The 21618-nt window shown below is 52.9% G+C and overlaps 1 protein-coding gene across 4 annotated transcripts in view; it reads left to right on the top strand.

Annotated features, from left to right (window-relative positions):
* Positions 1–3044: 3044 nt before the first annotated feature.
* Positions 3045–21618, top strand: part of Axin2 (axin 2) — a 30212-nt gene continuing 11638 nt past the window's right edge. The window contains exons 1-3 of one of the 4 annotated variants that reach the window (XM_034505945.2): positions 3045–3245; positions 5829–6784; positions 14068–14208. In XM_034505945.2, coding sequence (XP_034361836.1) covers positions 5970–6784; positions 14068–14208 — 956 coding nt within the window. In that variant the 5' untranslated portion in view covers positions 3045–3245; positions 5829–5969. Of the gene's footprint in view, positions 3246–3577; positions 3877–4026; positions 4049–4347; positions 4680–5828; positions 6785–14067; positions 14209–21618 lie in introns of those variants that run through there. The other 3 variants (XM_034505946.2, XM_076935564.1, XM_076935563.1) reach the window with 3 other exon arrangements.

Below are 21618 nucleotides of genomic sequence, written 5' to 3'. Positions count from 1 at the left end.
CAGAGTGGTCAGGTAAACTGTGGTAGTCAGCCACGGCTCCCTCTCCTCCCTCTCAACAAAGGAACATTGTGTAAGGTGGCACTTTTCCCGAGGAGGGAAGTCCAGAGTTCCTGAATCTCAGAGCAATATCCCGGGTCTCAGCAACTCTAGTCCCAGCTGGCCTGACTTCCCCTGCACAATGGTTTTTGTGAAAGCTGACAAGGGTCAGAGATCTGGCCGGATGCCTCCCATGGAGAAAGCCTTTGGCCTTGTTTTCTGGTATTCTAGGATTTCAGCCCAGGACAGAATTCCAGAAAAGGACCCCCTCTCTGCTCTCTCTGCTTTATTAAACTTGTCTACACTTAAGCCAAGTGGACTGTCTATCCTCTGTAAGGTTTTACTTTAAAGGGGGGGTGGGGGGGCGGTGCGGCGGTGAGTGAGCATGTGCAGAAATCCATCCCCTTGCTTTCCAGTTTCCAGGCAACCGTGCAGGATTACAACAAGTCACATGATAATGCTGCTGCCAGGGAGGAGAGGAAAATGGCAAGCTGCTATCTTGAGAATGGGGCTGGGAACGATGGAGGGCCTTTGGATGCTCCTCCGATAATATTAGCAACAAGTGAGTCAAAGACCCCGCACCAGAGAGGGCTTCCAGCCTTTCAGGGCTCACCCAGCCTCTCTGGCTGGATGCAAAGTGTCCTGTATACATGAAGTTGGGTGAGATGTTAGAGCTGGTGGAGGGAACTATTGCCTGAGGTGACCCTAACACCTGCTCTGGAAGCCCAGCTCCCAGAGGGGTTGTTATGGAGAAGATCCCAACCACAAGGGACTCCCCAGGCTGCACTTCCGCTGCCCCAGCCCTGGGATAATGAAGGAGCATCCGAGCTCTCTGGTTTAAAGGCAGCTTGTGATGACTGTGGGTGGCTGCCGGGCAGTAAGGGGTCAGTGGGGACAACTTGGAGGGAGGAAAACCACCCATGAAGGCCCAGGTTCCACTTCCTTTCTGAAAGTCTCCTCTTTTCTGAACCTTGTTTATTTTGATTTGTGATGGGGTTTAATGATTCTATGTCCCCCCCCCACAGAGAGAGAAAGAGAGAGAGAGAGAGAGAGAGAGAGAGAGAGAGAGAGAGAGAGAGAGAGAGAGAAGAATCAGAATCAGGGTGGGGAGTGGCACGCATGTGTACATTCCTGGGTTTTTGTACTGTAGTTGCTTCTGTGGTAGTTCATGTCTCTCTCTACACTTCTGCTTCCGGAACAATACCTCTGTGGCCCAAGGACTTCCAGGAAACAGTTTTGCTGGGGTTGATTGGGGAGGTGGGGTGGTATGCCTTTGGTCCAGGATTCCATATACCATCTCATAGCTGGAAGGCAGAGAGAACTTAGAGCCACCCAGTGTCCTCACACTTGGTAGTTGTCTCAAGATACAGATGCATCACGGGAACACATTCTCTCTGGTCTTCCAGGGAAGGACCACATTTCACAGCCAGGACTGCTGGCTTTATCTAGGTTGGCTCCTGGTTGCAAGGGAAGCCAGGTACATTGACCACGGGCACAGAGAAGAGGGGTGTGACCCGTAGGACCTCCTTTCTAGGCTATGGAGTTTGAGGCCTGAGCTATGAGAGTTCTCTGGCCCTTTGCTGCAGCCCGGATTCTTTCTCCAATAGAATATGGACAGTCATGTTTCTTACCTGTTTCAAAGTCCCCATGGCTGAATGTTTGCCCTCCATTTGGCACTATAAGGCTAGGTTCCTGCTTCTCACTTCTGTCCCATCTTTGGGTTACTTTGCTGTGGGTTTTGCTATTCCTATTTTGTTGCTGTTCCATTATTGCTTGTGTGTGTGTGTGTGTGTGTGTGTGTGTGTGTGTGTGTGTGTGAGAGAGAGAGAGAGAGAGAGAGAGAGAGAGAGAGAGAGAGAGAGAGATTGCGCGAGCCTTAGGTAGCCCAGGCTGGCTTCAATTTTACTATGTTGGTCTTGGAATTCTCATTCTATTGTCTTTACCCCTGGGGTGGCAGCCATGTGTCATCAACTCTGATTTATGTGGTGCAGGGGTGGGGACAGAACTTGGTGTCTGTGAGGTAAGAACTCTGTCAGGCTATGTACTCACTTCCATTTACCCCCACAAGAACAACAATTTTTTATCTGCTCATCCATGGGGAAAATTCTACAATAGATGAATGAATAAATGTCCGGGGCTTATAGCATATTTTTTAAGGCCCATGCCTTATAAACAGTTTAAGGAGAAGGTGGGAAGGAATTCAAAGGTGACAGTGGGGTGAATTTTTATACTTTAACACTGCGTGTGTGGGGGAGGCATTCCATGGCTGTTTAATAAGTAACATATGGGATGGTGGCAGCCTTTTGGAAGAGCGTGGTGGGCACGAATTTGTTGGGGAAAGAGGTCCATGTGTGTGCAAGGAAGGTTCTGACTGATGTGCAAGGTTGCAAAATTGGGGAACTGAGGGGTGCCCCCTGACTCCACCGTGAAGACAAATTCACCCCCCCCACCTTCACCCAAACAGAACTGAAAACCATCCACAAACTATTTCTATATTAATGCATACAGATAATGGAGCACAAGTGCACACACACAAACACACACTCACGTGTCATACCTTTCGAGTCCCAATCAGAGTATGACCTAAGAATTAGCCAGCAGATGCCAGGGCTATAGCTCCTACCAGAAGGCCCTCCAAGTCTAAATTCCCAGGGAAATTTGAAAAAAGGTAGGAACGTGTTTGATGGAGGGCTGGGGGGTGGGGGCGGCGGGTGCTTTATTGCAGTTCTTGCAATGGCCAGAGAGGAACTGGCATTCTAAGAGCCGGAGAGCACTAGGTAAGCAGGGGGAGGAGGCATGAGCAAAGAGGCTGGAGAACTTGAAAGATGAAATCAGAACTCCGGCGGAGAACACCCCGGGGCCGCCGGCAGCCGGCGGGGGGCAGACGAGGGCCAAGGGAGGGTTAACGCGGGAGCTGAGTGTGCGACGGGGGCCGGGCCGGGGCGGGGCAGAGAGGGCGCGCGCTGTCCCTTTAAGGCGGGCGGCGCGGGCCGGCCGAGCGCCGCTGTGATTGGCGCGGCGGGATCACTGGCTCCCTGAGCCCGGCCCGGGGGAGTCGGCTGGAGCCGGCTGCGCTTTGATAAGGTCCTGGCAACTCAGTAACGGCCCGAGAACCGGGAAATAAAAATAAGCCGCCGATCGCGATGGATTTCGGGGCCACCCGGAGGCCGAGGGGTCCGCCTCCCCAAAGGAGAGCTCTGCTGTAAAAGGTGGGGTCGGAGGCTCGGTCCCGCCGCAGCCGCTTCCAAGAAAGCACCGTGCGGCCGGGGGCGGTTGGCAACGGGGCACGGGGCCGCGGGAGGGGGCGGCCGGGAACAGGCCGGGGTAGTAGAGGGGTGCGGATTGCATGGGCCCCAAAAGGGGCGCTGGAGCGCGCTGGGCTGGCCCGGGTGCGGCTCGCATACCTCCCTTCCAGGACCGTGCGCTCGGCTCGCGCCTTTGAAGTGCACAGTTAAATCCACAGCGCAGTTTTTGTTGGATGCGCCCGGAGGACATTTGGTGCGCCTAGTGACTGCTGGAAACAGGACCTGGGTTGAAAGCCGGCCGGGCGGGGGCCGGGGGCGGCCGCGGCGGGGGCGGAGGCCCACTCGGATCTTTTGCATAAAAGGGGCAGCGGGGCGCACGACCCCCCCCTCCCGCGCAGAGCTCGCTCTCGCCTCGGGATCGTTGTTTTCCGTGCACCCCCTCCTCCGCCTCCGCGAGACTCCTCATGTTCCCCACGCCCGGGCGGGCCCGGGGGGGCCCCGGGGCAGCCTCTGCGAGTCCAGCGGGGGACCCGGGCAGGGGCTCTGCCCGCGGCGCCTGCGAGGTCTCCGCAAGGAGTGCGCCAGCGGATCAATGGTGAGTGCCGAGGCCGCGGCGGGCCGGCGGCCGGCGCGCTTTGATGTGCGGGGCGGCGCTTTGAAGTTGGCAGGCCGGCTATTTCGGGGCGCGCTCCGGGCCCGCGCGGAGGGGAAGCGGCGGGCTCGGCGCCCAGCGCTCCGGGGGGTTTGGCCGGGCGGCCCTGCGCGCGGTGAGCTGGAGTCCCCTCCCCTGCGCGGGGTCCGGGGTGGCGGGGGGCCGGTCAGGGAGACTTCTCCAAGTGGCGTCGGGGGCGGAGGCGGAGACGGGCAGCTCGCCCTCCGGGGTCGAGTCGCCGTGGGTGTGGATGAGTTGGGGTGTGCGTGTGCACGCGAGTGCTTTTGGAAGGTGGGATGAAAGGGTGGCGGCGCCCCCCGCTTGCCCTCCCCGCCCCTCCCCCGCCCCCTCCCACTTCTCTCCCCACTAGTCTCCCCCTCCCAACCGCGGGTCCTCGCTTAGGTGCCGGGAGCGCTGGCGGAGGCTCAGTCTGAGGGTAGAACCGGCCGGAGCCCAGGGCGCCCGCGTCCCCCCGTTCCTCCTCGCCGCCCCTTTTGCGGAGAGGCCGAGACTCCGCGCGTCGCCATTTCTGGACTAGGCGGTTGCTTTCCGTGCCTTTTTCTGCGGGAACCTCTGCGAGGCTTGACACCAGGGAGTCACCCCCATCCGGGCTCCGGGGTCTCCGGCCTCGCTCTTGGTGGACGGCGTACCGGGACTCTGGAGGCGTTCGTTTGCAGTTGGGCCGGGGAGGGACGGGACAGAAGGGGCTCAGAGGAGATGAGAGCCTCGCGGCCTTCATCTTCCAGGTAACGGCGCCTCGCCACCTTCTCTGCGCCCGGGTGCGCGGCACTAGTCGGCCCCACCACTTCGGGTTTGTGCCCAGCCTGGCGGCCTGAACTCCGGGACTGGGGCGGGGTGCATCCACCCAGACCCGGGGTCTCGGGCAGCTGGCCCGGCGTTCCTCCCTGTCCCCCGGTCCTCCCCTCCTTAGTTTGATCCTTTCTTGGCTAGGGAGAGCAGCTTGTTTATTGGTTAGATAAGACTTCTTTTCTTTTGGAGAAAGACTGGCTTGGGATCAATGTAGTTTGGGATTCTTGGCACAGGCAGTAGTAGCGTGAGAAGCCTTCTGATCCGGTTTTGTTGGGTTCGTGGCTCTAGGAGGCGGATTGGGGAGCCGGGGGCGGCGGGTCTCGAGGTTTCTCTTCTCTCTTAAAAAGTTTGAAGATCAAAGCCTCTTACTTAGTGAACTGGTTTCTGCTTTGGGGAAGCGAAGAAGACAAGAGGTGTAGACTGAGCCACGTTTTTTGGTGGAGAGTCTTGAGTATAGGCAACATCATCTGGGATCGGGCTTGGGGGGGGTGCATGCCAAATCTGCAAGTCGCTGACCCCCTTCCCGCCGATGCTGGGCGGGCTTTTTTTCAGGCGGGGATCTTCTGTAAGAAGTGGGACGAGGGAGCGCAGAGGGAGGGGTGGGTGGGGGGAATGGGAACCAGATGCTGGGGAAGGGCACTTTGAGAGCTCGAGTTATCTGTGCAGAGCAGAGTGGGGAAGTTTACCGAAATTGGTTTCACCTGTACGCAGCCGGGCGGCTGGCTTGCCTGTTCTGGTTGTCGTGGGAGGGGGGTCCGGCTAAGCTACCCTGAGTGTCCCTGGGTCCTGCAAACGTGGGGAAGGTTGTGTCTTACACCTCCCGTGTCACTGTTTCTGCCTCACCTTCCCCCTCCCACCCCCACCCCCTCCCCTCGGAAAAAGTGTGTGGGGAGCTCAGATTTCGCCTTTGAAAAAGCTTCGTCGGATACTTGAGATGAGCACCTCGCGGATAGCTGGGTTGCTTGATTTGAATTTGAGGAGTTGAAAAGCCTGTTTACTTTCTTGCTTTGATGTTGGGTAGATCTGGTTTTGATTAGATCAATACCCTTTTCTCTCTCCCACCTCCCCCCTCCTTTTCTTTGCAGAGAGGAGGCTCACATGAGCCCCTGCTGACTTAAGAGAGACCAAGCCGATTGCTGAGAGGAACTGGAAGAAGAAAAAGGAGGAGGAGGAGGAAAAAAAAAAGCAAAACAAACCCCAAACTCAGTGAGACGCTCTCCCTCACCATGAGTAGCGCTGTGTTAGTGACTCTCCTTCCAGATCCCAGCAGCAGCTTCCGAGAGGATGCTCCGCGGCCCCCGGTTCCGGGAGAAGAAGGGGAGACCCCACCGTGTCAGCCTAGTGTGGGCAAAGTCCAGTCCACCAAACCTATGCCTGTCTCCTCTAACGCTAGGCGAAATGAAGATGGGCTGGGGGAGCCCGAGGGGCGGGCCTCCCCAGATTCCCCTTTGACCAGGTGGACCAAGTCTTTGCACTCCTTGTTGGGTGACCAGGATGGTGCATACCTCTTCCGGACTTTCCTGGAGAGGGAGAAATGTGTGGATACCCTGGACTTCTGGTTTGCCTGCAATGGGTTCAGGCAGATGAACTTGAAGGATACCAAAACTTTGCGAGTGGCCAAAGCAATCTATAAGAGGTACATTGAGAACAACAGCGTCGTCTCCAAACAGCTGAAACCCGCCACCAAGACCTACATACGAGATGGCATCAAGAAGCAACAGATCGGCTCGGTCATGTTTGACCAGGCGCAGACGGAGATCCAGGCAGTGATGGAGGAAAATGCCTACCAGGTGTTCTTGACTTCTGACATATACCTCGAATATGTAAGGAGTGGGGGAGAAAACACAGCTTACATGAGTAATGGGGGACTGGGGAGCCTAAAGGTCTTATGTGGCTACCTCCCCACCTTGAATGAAGAAGAGGAGTGGACATGTGCAGACCTCAAGTGCAAACTCTCCCCCACCGTGGTTGGCTTATCCAGCAAAACTCTTCGGGCCACAGCGAGTGTGAGATCCACAGAAATGGCTGAAAACGGTTTCAGGTGAGGCTGGGGGGGGGGGATGCTGGGGTGTCGGTGAGTGGGGCCAGGGTTTGGACGATGAGTTAGCTTTGCAGATGTTTTCTGTTAGGATGGGTAGGTGGTGGGTGGCTAGGCTGGGGAAGCTGATAAAGGTTGATTGAGAGCTAGGACTTCTGACTAGGAACCCTTTGATCTTCTGTTTTGTTGTTTGTGTGTGTGTGTTGGGGGGGGGGGCGTTGCAGTGTACGCACAGCTGAGTACCTGCAGCCTTCCAATGCTAACTTCAAACAGTGGCAAGCAGTATTTATGAATGTGGTTACTTATTATCCTGGGCTGTGGGTAGGGAGAGAGAGGAAAAGAGAGAGAGAGAATATGAATATAGAAGCTTTTGATGCCTCTGAGTCACTAGACCCACTAAGCGCCAGTTTGGGAAGGGGTCATTTCACCGCTAATCATCAAAGTAGAATTACTCTGGCTTGGGGGAGGGGCAGCTGGATTGTGGTGGAGGCACGGGAAAGAACGTGTGAGCTGTGGAGCGGTGAGCGAGATCTTTTGGGACTTTTATGTTAAGAGCCGGGGAGCAGCTTAGCAACCTAGTTTGTGGCTCCCTTTGTAGAATTAGGTATTTCCCAGGGAGGAAGAGTCCTGACTAACTTGGGGAAGGCCCTGCGACTTCCTCATATGAAGGAGCCTTCACTTTGGAGTCTGCTGGGCCATTAATCCAGCTTTCAAATGCTTTTGAGCCCCAGGGTCAGACCTCAGTTGATGGTTTGTTGCTTAGTGCTGACAGAGAACTGTGTGTGGGGGGTGCTGGGGGACTGGGCCCTCCGGACTACTTTCTCTCTTTAAAGCTTCTAAGACAAACAGTCCATTATAGATTGGCCAAGTCTCCAGATTCTTGGCCTTTGCAGGCAACTTCAAACCTATTAAAACGAGTTTTTCTGTCCCCTTGCCTCTCCAGAGATCCCCAAAGAGAATGCACCTATTAATTTTAGTCTGTTGCTTGTGACATGCGGGGGAGGGGGGGGGTGAGGGTGACACTGGATTGCTATCTGCACAACTTTATTCTTCTGCCCCTGTGCATTTTCTGGGACTCAGGATCTGATGTGCACACGGTCTCTGGAGACCTCGACGGCTTTGTGGGGCGTGGTCTCCGGTGTCCCGAAGCAGCTTATGCTCCTGATTGCTGATCTGGAGCCTCCGGGGTTCCACAGCCAGGTCCTGCCGGATGTTAGGCTTGATCTCCAGTTTTGACTGCTGCTGGCAAGTAGGGGAAGGGCTTGCTCTCCAGTCGCCAGAGGGCGCTCTTGCAGCTTTGGGAGTGAACTTAACCAATTTTCAGACATCTGGTCTACAGCTAAGTGGAAATGGCTTGGTTTTGCGAGGGCAATTGTAGGATCGCAGGAGGGAGTAGTTAGTGGCTCTGAGCTTGCAGAGCTAGGCTGTTTGCTTGAGGCTGTTGGGGCTGCTGGGTGCACACAGGCACCTGCATCTCTTGTCCTGCTCCATTGCAAGGACATGTAGGTAAACTTTGCTGTTGGCCTCCTTACCCTCCAGCTTGGCAGCCAGTGATGAAACTCCTTAAGGCCTGTGGCAGGGCTGCTTCTCCAGCAGCCTTCTGACAGAGGGTCTTCTGTGTTTTCAGTGTCAGGCCCAGAGTGCCACCTTTGTAAATAGCACAGTGCGGTTTCCGAGGCGCTCTCCAGGCAAGACCGCTGTGACTCCTCCTTGTGGGTGGGCAGCCTAGGCGAAGCTTTGGCTTGCCTCTTCTCAGAGGCTTCATTAAGATCTGACCAATGTTAAGTTTGCAAAGCAGCATCTTCCCGGCTGGGAACTGTGGAGGCCGATAATGAATGGGGGGCAGCTCTTGAGTGACCCCGTCAGCTCCCACACTGGATCAAGTGTGTGCTCTCCCAGTGTTATGTTGGAATGAAATATTTACCTGGACACGCCCAGAGGGCCCTTCTCTAACACGCTGTCCTCCCAGTCCTCTGCATGGTGTCTCCGAAAGATGAGTTTCAGCCCATGCCATGGCTTGGTTTGAAACTTTTCTCTACTTCGGGTTCCCACCTGTCAGGTAGGTGGGCACTGTCTCTCCCATCTGTGTCCTCCGGTTGTTCTTAGGATCAAAATAATAAACATGAAAGGCTTTTGTAAAGGGAAACCTTTTGAAAAGATGTTAAGTGTTATAATTAGTATAATTAACGATAATAATTGGGTCTCCCGAAAAGGGCAGCAAGGTTAGCACATAGCCGTTTTAAATGGCAACTCTGAGGGGTTTAGCCCATTCTTCATTATAATATTTTAGAAGCGCCCCCTCCCCCATGTTCTCTACTTTTTGAACTTTAAAAAGTCTGCCTTTCAGCACATTCTTGGAACACAGGGACCAGCCCCCCCTTTTAGAGTCGAGTTCCCCCCTCCTTCCCATCTGCTCAGGAGCCAGGCTGGGGAAGTTAGCCCAGTAAAGTGAACGAGGCAGCTTGAACCTGCTGAGGGGCGATCTGCCTTAGCTGCATACAGTCATCTTGGCCACTGGGTGCCTAAGGCACCGGCTAGCCTTCCAAGCCCGGTGTTTATGTGGGCACTCACGGGAGCCTAAGATTTTAACGACTTGTTTGTACCCTTACCGATTTGGTGTCGGGTTTAATATAAATAGTTGGGACGGAAGAGCAGAAATTACCCTTGGAGGGAAGGGCTCTGGTTTGTGCGTGGTTGAGTGGGAGGCTGGAGCTCTTGATGGCCTCCATAAATAACTAAGGGCATGAGTGACCTGGTGGTGGGAGCGTGTGTCCTAACCCCTTACACAAACAACACCCCCCTTCCCCCAGTGTTGAGGTGTGTTAGAGGTGTGTGGAGCCAGGGCTGTGAGCTAAGGCGCTGGGCCCACACTTATTTTAAGAGGGAGGATACAGTGTTGAGCATACAGAGAGCTCCCTGTGTGCACCCCTTTCTGCCCCGACCCTGGGCAGGGTTCGTCTGCCTCCCCCTTGGGCCTTCTGCTCTGGCCTGGGTTAAAATCCCAGGGGCCCAGCAGCATGTCCTGTGCCTGCTGCAAGGGCTTCCTGTTCTCTGAAAGAACTCGATGATGAGGCCCGTTTTTTTTTTTTTTTTTTGTGAGAAGCCATTGGAATCAAGCTTGGCTTCAATTATCAAAGAAAATGATGCCATAGGAAAGCTATGCTGAGAGCAATGGTCAGTAATTAGAGGACGAAACACCAGGGAACGCAGCTGGCTAAGATATACTCGGCGAGCTTTGCTTGGTTACAGAAGACACTGAGACACTGACCCCTCGTGTCCACCCATCCTTCCATCCTGCCTCCCGGAATCTTAGTTGAAGAGGGTATTGACCTGACGGTAAAATGTCAGAGGTTCTCACAGAAATTCCTAAGCTCAGCCTCAGACGTGGGTCCTCTTGTTGTTCTCTTGGGAGAGGGAGGGTCCTCAGAAAGAGTCCCTTTGATGGCTTCTATTGGCTCCCCATAGCTGGGGAGGGGCAGAGGTGAGCTCACCATTTCCTCAAGAGGTAGAAACTGGCCAAGCACACACAGGCACGCACACCCCTCAGGAACTGTAAGACCCTGTTAACTTGTCAGCTCAGTGGCAGAGTGGCCGGTGGGCGCATGGCCCGCACAGGTGTACCACAAGCCTGAGAGCTCTGTAGGAATGCAGAGACCCTGCACATCTGGGAGTGCAACCCTCCTGAGATCACCAAAGCATCTGGGTACAATTAAGGTAGCTTGCTGCAGCCCCTCCACCCGCTTTTTAAGTAATCACGAGAAGACAGGTCTAATCCATTTTTCTTAAAATTACATGGCACTTTGGAGAAAGTTTGAAGCACTGTGTTCCCCCACCACCCTGGCCCTTTCTCTGCCCGTCTTGTTATGGCTGTAGGAGAATCCAAGCACTTTATTGCGGTCAACTGAGTTAAGAGCAGCGTATTCCACTTTTAATGACAGATCGCACAGTAGCCCTCTATTTTGGAAGCGGAGGGAGACAAGTTCACTTTGGGAGCCATGTTCGAAAGGGGTGTGCTCTTGCGCACACCCTCAGGGTTTGACTTGGGCATCTTTTTTGTTGCGATGGCGAAGAAGGAATTTCTATTGAGTCATTTTCTCCTCGCAGAGGCTGGAGTATATAAGTCTTAGATCTGAGACGTTGCTGATGCGTTAATACCACCAAGATAGCAAGACCGAGGGGAGGGAAGGTGTTTGAAGGCTATTTAAGGCTGCTTTGGCTGTTTTGATCTTGCGCCATACCTCTTGAAAACCTTTTCAGCAACCCATTTGATGGATGTAGGTCTTTGAAGGAGGCTCAGCTAAGTTTGGAGCTCCTGCCACGGGGCCACCCCTCTGCTTTTGGTGTCGGGGATACACGTGTGAAGACAGGTCGTACCCCCACAGAGCACACAGTCTGGGGCTCAGGGCATGCTTTCAGCTGTGATCCAGGCTAAATACTACAGCTTTGAAAGGAGGAGAGGTTTGGGGACATAGCATCTCTCCATTTTTGCTGGCACTTGTGGGTACTGGGAGTGCTACTGGGGTACTCGCCTCCTCTCCCCAATTTAGTGCCCTCGCCTTTAGAAGTTGCAAGGCAAGTGGCCATGTTTGATCTGTTCATTTTTTTTCCGTTCAGCCCCTTGGGGAGCTGTGTCTTGCCCCCATTAGCTAAGTCAACACCAGCTTGAGGCCTCTGACTTCTGCACCGTACCATGAGTGTTCAGACTGTATGTACCACTGGATTCCCCAAGGATGGGAACCTGTAGTAGTTAACTGTGACAAGCCCATCCCAGCAGGGGACTCCAGGCTGCTTTAAAGACCTGGCCTGGCCTGTCTCCGTCCTCTCTCACCACGTGCCTGTTGCTTCCTGTTCAGCCTCTAGAGGCGACGGCGAGCAGGGACTCACCATCTTCCTGTGAGTCCCTCACTGGCCAGGAGCCTCTTGCCACTGGTCACCTCCTCAGTCTTCTCTGCCCCCTGTGCTCTCTGTCCCTGCTACCTTGGGTGCCTGTGAACTCCAGAGTGAGGACAGAGTAAGGAACAGGCAGGGATAGTCTTAGCAGTCTTAAATTCTAATTAAAAAGTATTGGGCGGTGACAAGTCTCCCTGCCCTCAGGGGTAGGGTAGGGCTAGTGGCCCAGGAGCAGTTTAGGGTCACGTGTCAAAAATACACAGACAGTTCACATGTAGTACCCCTGGTTTGCACTTCTAGGCATTTCTGACTCTGAGTGACATGTTTAGACTGGTGCAGTGGGACAGAAATATGGCCCCAGCTAATAACGTCCAGGAGCTCTCAGTGAGTCTCTACTCAGTTAGTCTTGATGCTTGGCTCTGTTGGGCCCCTCATAAAACGGCTGTAGAGATTCCAGTTAGCAGCTGTCATGTGACTATGGGGTAGCCCTGTTCTGGGCGCCAGGGGAGCAAGGAGGTCCCCCACTCAGGCCACTTGGTTCTTATCAGTATTTCAGAGTAGAAGACGCTGGATGAGAGATTTGGGGATCCAGGTAGAGCAGAAACTCTTTCAGTGGGGTTTCCTTCCCACGATCTTTTCTAGTCCCACTGCCTCCATTGAGAGCCTCACCAGAATGGACAGCAGTCTGACATCCTGGGCTTCTGTGTACACTTGCACTCCCTTCCAGCCCAGCTATGTGGCCTTCTTGGGCCCCATGTGCTGCTAGTAACGACTGTCCATGATGCTGTCCCCAGACTCCTGGCCCCTCTCTGTCCTATTAGAATAGATCTTGGCCTTGCCAAAAAGGCCTGCATGGCTCTTGTACCAGTCTTAACTAGTATAACTAGTTTTAGCCTAGCTGGTTAGAGCCCACTGTCTTCTTAGTCTGGAATGGACTCTGCAGTCTTCCCTGCCCACCGTATTCTGAGTGTCCTGACTCATCTCAAATTCCTGCTCGTCTGACAGCATGCACCTGGCTCCCTCAGTCACAGGGGCCCCTCCATCACACCCTGCCTCAGATTCTAAGTTCTAGAACTTGCTAAAGCTTGATGCCCACTAGTTCCAGCTCTGCAGCGTGGCTACTGTATACCTGGCACTACTAAGGGTCTTATCTGGAAAATGGGCACTGTACCCTGTGCCTTCTGCCTGAGAGAATTCTTGCGATCTGATAGGCTTTCAGCAGCACCCAAATACATGACAATCCCTTACATTATGGTATGTGTCCCAGCCAGAACCTGGTGCCAGGAGACCAAAGCCCAGCATAGTGCAAGGACAGGGACTTGGTGAGCAAGAGCAGATGACTGACCATGACCGTTCCCAGGTCCCTCTCTTCTGCCAGCTCCACAGCCATCTTAACGGAGCAGCTGCTGTAGGCTGATGGAGCGTGTCTCCTTTTGGAACTTGTTCCTCTCCCGTTCACTTCTGTTGCCAGCTGAGCCCCGGGAGGACTATGCCAGGGGCTGGGTAAATAAAGCCTCCTGTGACTTCAGGCTAACTGACCCCTGGAAGGGATCCTCCCTGCAGCAGCCTGCTGACCTGTCTCTCCTCCCCCTAACAGAAGTCCTTAGCTGGTGACACAAGTGGAATGCAGCCCAGCAGGAGACAGGCACACTGGTTGTTCTGGGAGGAGATCAAGAGAGGGAAATGGGGACCCACAGGCCACTAAGACAAAAGGGCCTGGAGACCCCTGGAGGAGGGGCTGGGGCCTGCCTTTGACATGGCTGCTCATTTCAGTCCTGACACCTCAGCCAGCCCTGAGGGAAGGAAGTCCATGGTGAGGGGGGAAGGGCACTGCAGGCCCAGTACCATGACTGCCACTGGACACCTCAGCATCTGTGCCATCTCTCTGGCTTACTGTAGGCCTGGGTCAAAGGGGGAAGACTCACCCAGGCATCTAGACCTTAGCCTCTCTGGACTAGGCTGGCAGACCTCCGCTATGGGAGTTAGGATGCCTCAGATGTTGCTGAGCTAGAGAATTGGCTTGGAGGCAGTGTCCGGGGGAAGAACTGGCTTCTTTCAGCTTACCCCAGTCTCCAGGCCTACAGCAGTCAGTTCCTGCCTCTCTGTGTGTGAGTATTTAGGAGTTGGTAGCATTCCCTGGCAGCCTCTGCAACATAGCTCTGGAGGACCCCTCATCTCTTGAGGGTTGGGGAACCCAGCCTGCCTCCTCTCCAAGGGGAGTCAGGGGCTAACAGTCTTCTTACTGTGGCCACCTGTCCAGGCTTGCAGCTGGGCCTGGACAGCACGTTGGCATTGGCTCGATGTGGGATCATGTACTGCACCATTCTGGGGTCACCCGATGGCCTGGGTTTCCAGTGGGGATCAGTGACCACGCTCCTCTTGTACTCTCCCCATAGGTCCTTCAAGAGAAGCGACCCGGTTAATCCTTATCATGTAGGTTCCGGCTATGTCTTTGCACCAGCCACCAGCGCCAACGACAGCGAGTTATCCAGCGATGCGCTGACCGACGATTCCATGTCCATGACAGACAGTAGCGTGTAAGTATCCGGTGTCCCTTCCACATGGGGTTGGGAGGTGTGATTCCCTGGGGGAGCGTGGGGTGGGAGCTTGTCATCCATCCTCACCCAGCTTTGCAGAGCCCGTCTCTGAGTGGCCATCAGTTTCCTGGGCAGGATGTGTTTGTTGGGCATAATGCTGGTGAAGAATAGGGTGGTGCATGGGGGTCTGGGTGGGTGCAGTGAGAGAGCCTTGAAGGGACAGCTGGGGTGGTGTCTTCACGGAAGGAAACCAGAGTAGATAGTGGAAGGCTAAGATGAGCGTCTGGATTTAAGTGTGAAAACCATCTTCCTTCTGGTCGCGATATGGGAGAATCACTCGGCTGGTCCTGAAACCAGGTGTGCCCACCGCAGAACCAGCCGGCGGAACATAGGTCATTATTTACAAGGGTTTGGTTTTGGCCTTTTTAAGAGAAGGCTGTGAAAGGCAGGGAGCAGAAAGCCAGCCCTCTCCAAATGGCCAGCACATCCAATCTACCTACACGTGTGTGTGTTGCAGTGAGCATCACTCAGGTCTCTGTTGATGAGGTCCCACGTCTGCACCAGATGCTGGGACCCGAGGAAGGGGCCCTTCATAGGACTGGCAGATCTCAGACCCTTGACCAACAGATGGCTTTGATATATATTTTTAAAGCAATCCAAGTCATTGAAGTGGTCCGATGAGGTCAGTAGACTGTCAGGCGAGGTCATGCTTTGAGTTGTGGGTCATTTGAGGTGAAGTCAGATCTATGGAGAGACAGCATCCGTTTTCTGTGAGTATCATAGTGGAGTTTGGGGTATAGAAGTGGTCTGGATGCCCTCTTTCTGGCCACCCTTTGGTGTTTGATTCAGGAAAGTCAGGGTAGAATTTGGCATGGCCAAAACTCCCCAAAGGCTTTTCTCATCCAGCACCCAATTGAGAATTGGTATTTCAGAAAGCCCTTTGAAGGCTTTCTTGCAGCAAGCATTTTAGATCAGGATTTCTCCTGCTGAGCGAAGGACCTTGAAAGGCAGCCCATTAAGCTAGTGCTGTTAAGTTCTGGGACCCTTTCTTTAGACTTTGCTCATTTTCGCTTCTTAAAACTGAACTGTCTATTCCCCGCATGTTTGAAACTATCTGGCTTCTGTTGGCTGGTGTCCTATAGCCTGGCTGGCCACACAGGACCAGTTGGAAAGTAAGGGAGGTTAGTTTGGGGCTCTCAACCCTAATATTTTCCCCCTGTCAGCTTTTATTAGGTTATTTCGGGTTTTCCTGTCAGTACACTGACAGATAGTCTTTAGGGGAAAATCTTTTATGTGTGCACATCGGTATTTTGCCTGCTTGTGTGTCTGTGTGAGGGTGTCAGATCCCCTGGGACTGGAGTTACAGACAGTTGTGAGCTGCCATGTGGGTGCTAGGAATTGAACTCAGGTCCTCCAGAAGAGCAGCCAGTGCTCTTAACTGCTGAGCCATCTCTCCAGCCTCAGTTGAAGTTTAAAGAAAAAACGTAATTTTGGAATTAGTGAGAGTAGGGCACACATTATTTATCCACCAGAAATGAAAGGTTTCAGAGAACTGGTTCCGTTTTTATAATTGTGTGAGCTCTTTAACTGTCTACACAGGGTAGGGGTCCTTCGTATTTATTTTATGTATATGAGTGTTTTGCCTGAACACACACACACACACACACACACACACACTATATGTGCGCCTGGTGCTCACAGATGTCAGATGAGGGCACCAGACCCCCAGGAACTGGAGTTAGGGATGATTGTGAAGCACTCTGTGGGTGCTGAGAACCTAACCCAGGTCCTCTGCAAGAACAAGAGTTCTTAAGTGCTGAGCCACCTCTCCAGTGTCCCCCACCTCACTACCCTCAACTCCCAAAGACTCACATTATTCTTTAATAGAATAATTTTGTTTCATTTGTTGTTTTGTGTTTTGTTGAGACTGGATCTCACTATGTAGCCCAGGCTGGCCTGGAACTCACTATGTAGAATGACCATGCTGGCCTTGTGTGTCCCCAATGTCTACTGCTCCCATCTCTCCCTGCTGTCCTGTTTGGCTCTCATGCCTGGGTTTGGCCTCCTTCAGGACACAGTAGTTATGGAGTATGTGAGAGCCTCATTGCTACATGTAAAATAAGAGCAAGCTAGGTCTGAATGAAGGCATTGAGTGACTCTCCGAAGTCCGGTGCCCTTTACGTAAGACCGTGGGCTTCTGTTTAGATTTCTTAGAGACTGTTTCTGGCTTGCTTCCTGGTCCTTGGCTGAGTTTCAGCCCCTCATCACTGAGGTGTTATTCTGGGTTCACGATGAGTTAGCTTGGGTGTGGTCCCACGCTCGTCTCTATTTGACCTCACAGGACCCAATCAGCGAGGTAGGCAGTGACTGCTGCCGACAGCCCCACAAGCAAGCAGGAAGTAGCATCCGGAGTCCCTATCCATGGCAGAGGCAGAACTGAGACCCAGGCTGGATACGGTGCCTGCCCTGCTGCGCCCTCCATGTTCACCATGAGATGTTAGTGGAGCCAGTTGTCTTTGAGGCCTTTAAACCTCTTTCCATTTTTTTCTTCTTGTTGATCACTGATCATAACGCTTTGTTTTCTCAGTTGGGGGAAGAGTTTTCCCTGAATCTTCCTCATTTTTTATTATTCTTTTCATTCTTTCCCAGGATGAAAAGGCCTCACATAGCCCAGGCTGGTCTAGGATTCATTGTGTAGCCAGAGATGTCCTTGAATATCTGATGCATCTGCCCCATCTCCTAAGTGCTGGCATAAGAGCTAGGTGCTGGGGTTCACACCCAGGGGCGTGACTTCCTGCAATGCTGGGCAGTAATCCTAAACCCAGCCCTCAGTCTCATTTAAACAAGACAACCCTGCTTCCCATTTCACTTCAAAGCACTTGTGGATGGACTTAAATATGGGAAAACTACTCTGAGGCCCAGGAAGAGTTGCCAGGTACAGACAGACCCTAGAGGGCATGAGAGCCAAAAAGGGCCAGTTGAAGAAAGGGGACAACAACTTGTCACTTGGCAGCTTTTATTTTCAGGCCCCTGGCAGCCTGTTCTCTGGCCTTGTAACAGGATAGCATCTCATGGTGGGTAGATGTTGAGTAAACCAGAAAGTCAAGAAAAGGTATTGTGAGACCTAGAGTTTGCGGGTCCTGAGTATCAGCCCAGACAAGTGGACATTCCGTCAGATTCCTCTTCACAGATGTATCACTTGTGCATGGCTAGACTGACTAAGAGGGCAGTTGCCATCAGGGGTTCCTCCAAGGGTTCCTGGGAATTATCTGGAGCCGCCTTTGGGGGTATGGTGAAGGGTCTAGACGAACAAGAGCCCACTTATTGTGGGCTTGCTTGTGCTTTGAGGCTCCTGTGGGGGTCCAGTTACTGTCAGCTGCCAGGAATAGGGTGGTCCTCCCCCTTACCCCCATCCCCGCCCCAAGGGTGATCCCCAGTCTCCTGCTAAACAGACTTGGCTTGGAGCGCTGTGAAGCGCTTTCTGGCCAGCCAGTCCTGGGTGTGTGTGATCTGCCCTGTGTTGGGCGGTCACCCGGGATTCCCAGGGCTGGGATTAGACGCCCCCACCCCCAGCTCTGCCAATTGTGGGCCTTGTGCAGATGAGAGCGCCAAGTGAGAAATAAAGTGTGTGTGTTGGGGAGGGGGGGGGATGAGAAGCGAAGCTGAGTCGCTTTGAGCGCATTGTTCATCTAGGGAGGCTTAGAGGGGATAAGAGGGTAGCAGGCCCCTTTGAAATGTGCTTGAACAAGTGAATAGGAGCTCCCCATCAAGCATGAAAAGAGGCCTGGCTGCTTCTCCTCCTCACAATGGCCTTCGTGGGCTGCTGGGGGCCGAGGGGCTGGGGAGCAGGGCTGGCTGCCCTGCTGCGAGCTGGGAGGGGACAGGGATGAGGGGTGTGTGTCTGTGGGGAGGGGGTCAGAGGCAGCTTTCAATAGACTCCAGAAGGTTGGAGTTCATTAGACACAAGTCCAGGGAAGCAATCATCTCATTTGCGACAGAACCAATTAAGTCCCCTGGGCCTTTGCAAGAGGCCTGGGTAGGAGATGGGCGGGGCTGGCCAGGTCTTGATTCTTCCTGGGACCTGTCTGCCTTGGCCTGGGTTGTGCGAAGCCTCTTCCCAGAGCCCAGTGCTGTGCTTCCCTCTTGCCACTAAGTAAAAATCCCTCTTAAAGATGGCTGGGGGATTCCAGTCTCCACTTTAGGCCCCCGAGAAGGCTGTTTTATGAGCTTGTTACTCCAAAACCTGCATTCTCGGAAGAAATGGCTCTAATTTCTAGCCCCCTCTTTTGAAAGTTAACTGCCAGACTTCCAGCAAAATCCTAGACCTGAGTCCTGGGAGGGTTAGGACCATGAGGCCCATGGGGCCAGGCCAGAGCGAAAAGGGTACCAAGTAACAAACAGGCTGAGGGAAGAGGAGCCTGGGAGCAGCTATGCTCAAGGACCCTCAGACAAGGCTTCTCCATCTTGCCTTTTTGTGGGGAACCTGTCATCAGGACTGGCTACATCTGACTGTAGCTTGCCTCTGGTTTGTGTGTCCCCTACATAAACACACGATGACTTTCCTCCATTCCATGGAGTGGGTGGTGGTTGTTATTTTACTTACTATTTTTATTTCCTCGTATCTTACGTGGGGGGTTTGATCTGACACTGGGGAGTGAACTTCAGATATTACCTTATCTTACAGACCAGGCTTTTGATGTTGGCCAGAGCTTCAGAGCGGCTGCCAAATGCGGGCGCACGCGTGCACTTACGCCTGCTATTTCAAAGCTACCGGAAGAAGTGACATTCAGGTTAGGTCAGCCACAGTGGAGTCAAAGGGCTGAGCTAATTGGCTCGGCTTAAATGGCAGCTAAGTGGAGTGCACACTTCAAAATCCGTGTGCCCCAGAAACAGCTGGGCCGGCAGCAGGCTCGTTAGCTATATAATGTTTGTAATTAAAGGAGACTGTAGAGGGGCCAGAACTCTGGCGCTCCTCAGCCCAGGGTTATGAGCGGCCAGGACACTGTTCATAAACTTCTGGAGCCTGAACAGAAGAATGGAGAGGCCCCTTTTGGAATGAGGGGCTGTTTTGGAAGAAGATTCCTGGCTAGGAGGAATTAAAGCCATATTTCCAGGAAGGCGCCTCTAAGCCTCTGGCTTCTCCAAGCTAAAAGTACCCCTTTGGGCTTTGGGCACAAGTCGCCTTTCCTGTGGCTGGGTCCTTCACCTGCACTGGATACTGTGAGAGGATACTTAGGAAATCACTTACTCCCCTTGCCGGTTGCTCTGGCTGTCACCTGCCTCCCACCCCTATTCCCTACACATACTCTTTTTTTTTTTTTTCCTACCTTATACAGAGAAAGCATGCAAGATACAAAAGCCTCACCATTGGTTTATATCTGAGGGGAAAAGAAGATGCATGCGTAAGATTGCCGGTGTAGATGAAGGGCAGAGTTGAGGGGGGTTACTGGGGAGACTCTCCTCACACTCTAACTATTGTGTGTACATGTATGTAGGTGTGTGTGCCACAGCGCATGTGCAGAGATCAGGGTTCAACCTTTTTTCCTTCCTTTATATGACTTACTGTGCCATCTAACTGATCCCTATAGGACTCTCAAACCCTGATGTAACTTGTTCCAAAGTAGGGGTGTATGGGGAGCCACCTCTCACCATTAAGACACCAGAGGAAGAGCTGGTCGTGAGAGGTATGGTCCTTCATGCAGACATGGGACAGGGACATGAGAGCCTTCTGGGTTGCCCCCACCTGGCATTCCCGCGGTCATCGAGTGCTAACGGTAGAAGAAGCCACCGCATGTCCCGTTTGTCCTTTCATAGTGTCACGTGACTTCTTGGGGCTTGGGAGATGGAACCCATGTTCAGACCATCAGGGTACTTGGGTACCGAAAGCAGGCTGCTGAGTTACGAGTATCTGTTTTAGAGGTCAGCAGTGGCTTGCTTGGCTTGGGAGCCTGAGGTACCATTTCTGGTCACCTATAAAATGTGGTTCCTTAGGGTTCCAGTGAGAAGAAAATCTGATGGTGTGTCAGGTGTTTACAGTAGCACCTGGGCTTGATCCACAGGAGCTAGAAGCTCCAGGTTGTAGTTGGGTGTGACTTATATGCTGGTGAAGAACCCCAGGTTACCACTGCTGGAGTCTAGACAGTTGTTCCACGGCGAGAGAGTGGAGTCTTCATAAAATTAGCCTTAGATGCAACATGTTGCTGGACTTAAAACCCATATAACCCTCTTCACCTTCAGGGCCTTGTCAAGTGAAGCCCTTGACGAGTCACATACTTACCAGTTTCTGCCAGCTGCTTCTACCTCCTTTGGGGCAGGTCATGAAACTTGAGTTCCTGCTCCTGATCCTAAACTTTCTTCTCCCCTCCTCCCAGAGTCCCTTGCTGTAGTTAACCCTTCCTGTGTTCTTTCAAGGTTGGAGTTAGTCATACTGTTGACCTAGCAGGATCTTCACCATCCCCTCAGGGGCCCTGTTCTGTGGCCCAGGCCAGCTACCTTCCAGAAAACAGTTAAGATTCTGGAACATACAGATAAGAAGCCACAGGTCAGCCATTCCTCCTGGCTGCTGTTTACACACTTGATTGCCACCTTCTGTTCATGAGACCAGGGTTCTTCCCTTCCTGTGATGAGCAAAACACCAGGGGAAAGGGAAGCCATCAGATCATAGTAATTATTTAGTATTTAGCCTAATTTTAGTGTCGAAGTCTCAGTGTGTGGAAGCTTGTTACTGCTGGGGTCTCTGGAGGAGACATCAGTGGGAGAAGTCACACCTTGGCCACAGTGCTCCTAAGTCAGAAACACAGTTTTTATTTTGTTGTTAAATGGCATTAGCTCTGTATTCTTTTTTCTGCTTACTAAGGGTTTTTGTTTGTTTGTTTGATTGATTGATTGATTTCTTTTTCTTTTTTCTGTGAGACAGGGTCTCACTAAAGGGTGGGTCTGGAACTCACGGAGATCCACCTAGGATTAAAGGCTTGTGTCTCCACACTTGGCCCAGGTTTTGTTTTTTTAAAATAGATTGAAAGACATGGGCCTTTGGAAGCTCACCCAGAGTTCCTTGGCCACACCCCAATTTTAGATTGAACGCCCTACCCCACACCCCCATCCCCACAGACCCTCCCCTTCTTTGTACTTTGTCGTGATGGTCACCAGTTTTGACCCATTTGGTTTTGCACACTGCCCTGAGACACTCTTATTAGGATACCAACTTCCTAAGAGGAGTGGAACCTTCTGTCTCTCCTGCCCACTGACCTCTTGCACAGGGAAGGTATCTAGGTGGGGTCTGACATGTTGCAGATACTTGGGTGTTTGAGTGAGTTTGTAGTGCCTCATAGGAGGGACTTTGCTCTTATATCCTTACATTCTGTGTCTTTAAGTCTCTGTTGCCCGGGGAAGATCACCATAAACCAGTGA

This window comes from Arvicanthis niloticus, chromosome 6 (genome assembly GCF_011762505.2).
Source record: "Arvicanthis niloticus isolate mArvNil1 chromosome 6, mArvNil1.pat.X, whole genome shotgun sequence".
In the NCBI taxonomy this organism is placed as follows: Eukaryota; Metazoa; Chordata; class Mammalia; order Rodentia; family Muridae; genus Arvicanthis; species Arvicanthis niloticus.
Note: the sequence above shows the minus strand (reverse complement) of the source record. Positions and strands in the feature narration are given on the sequence as shown.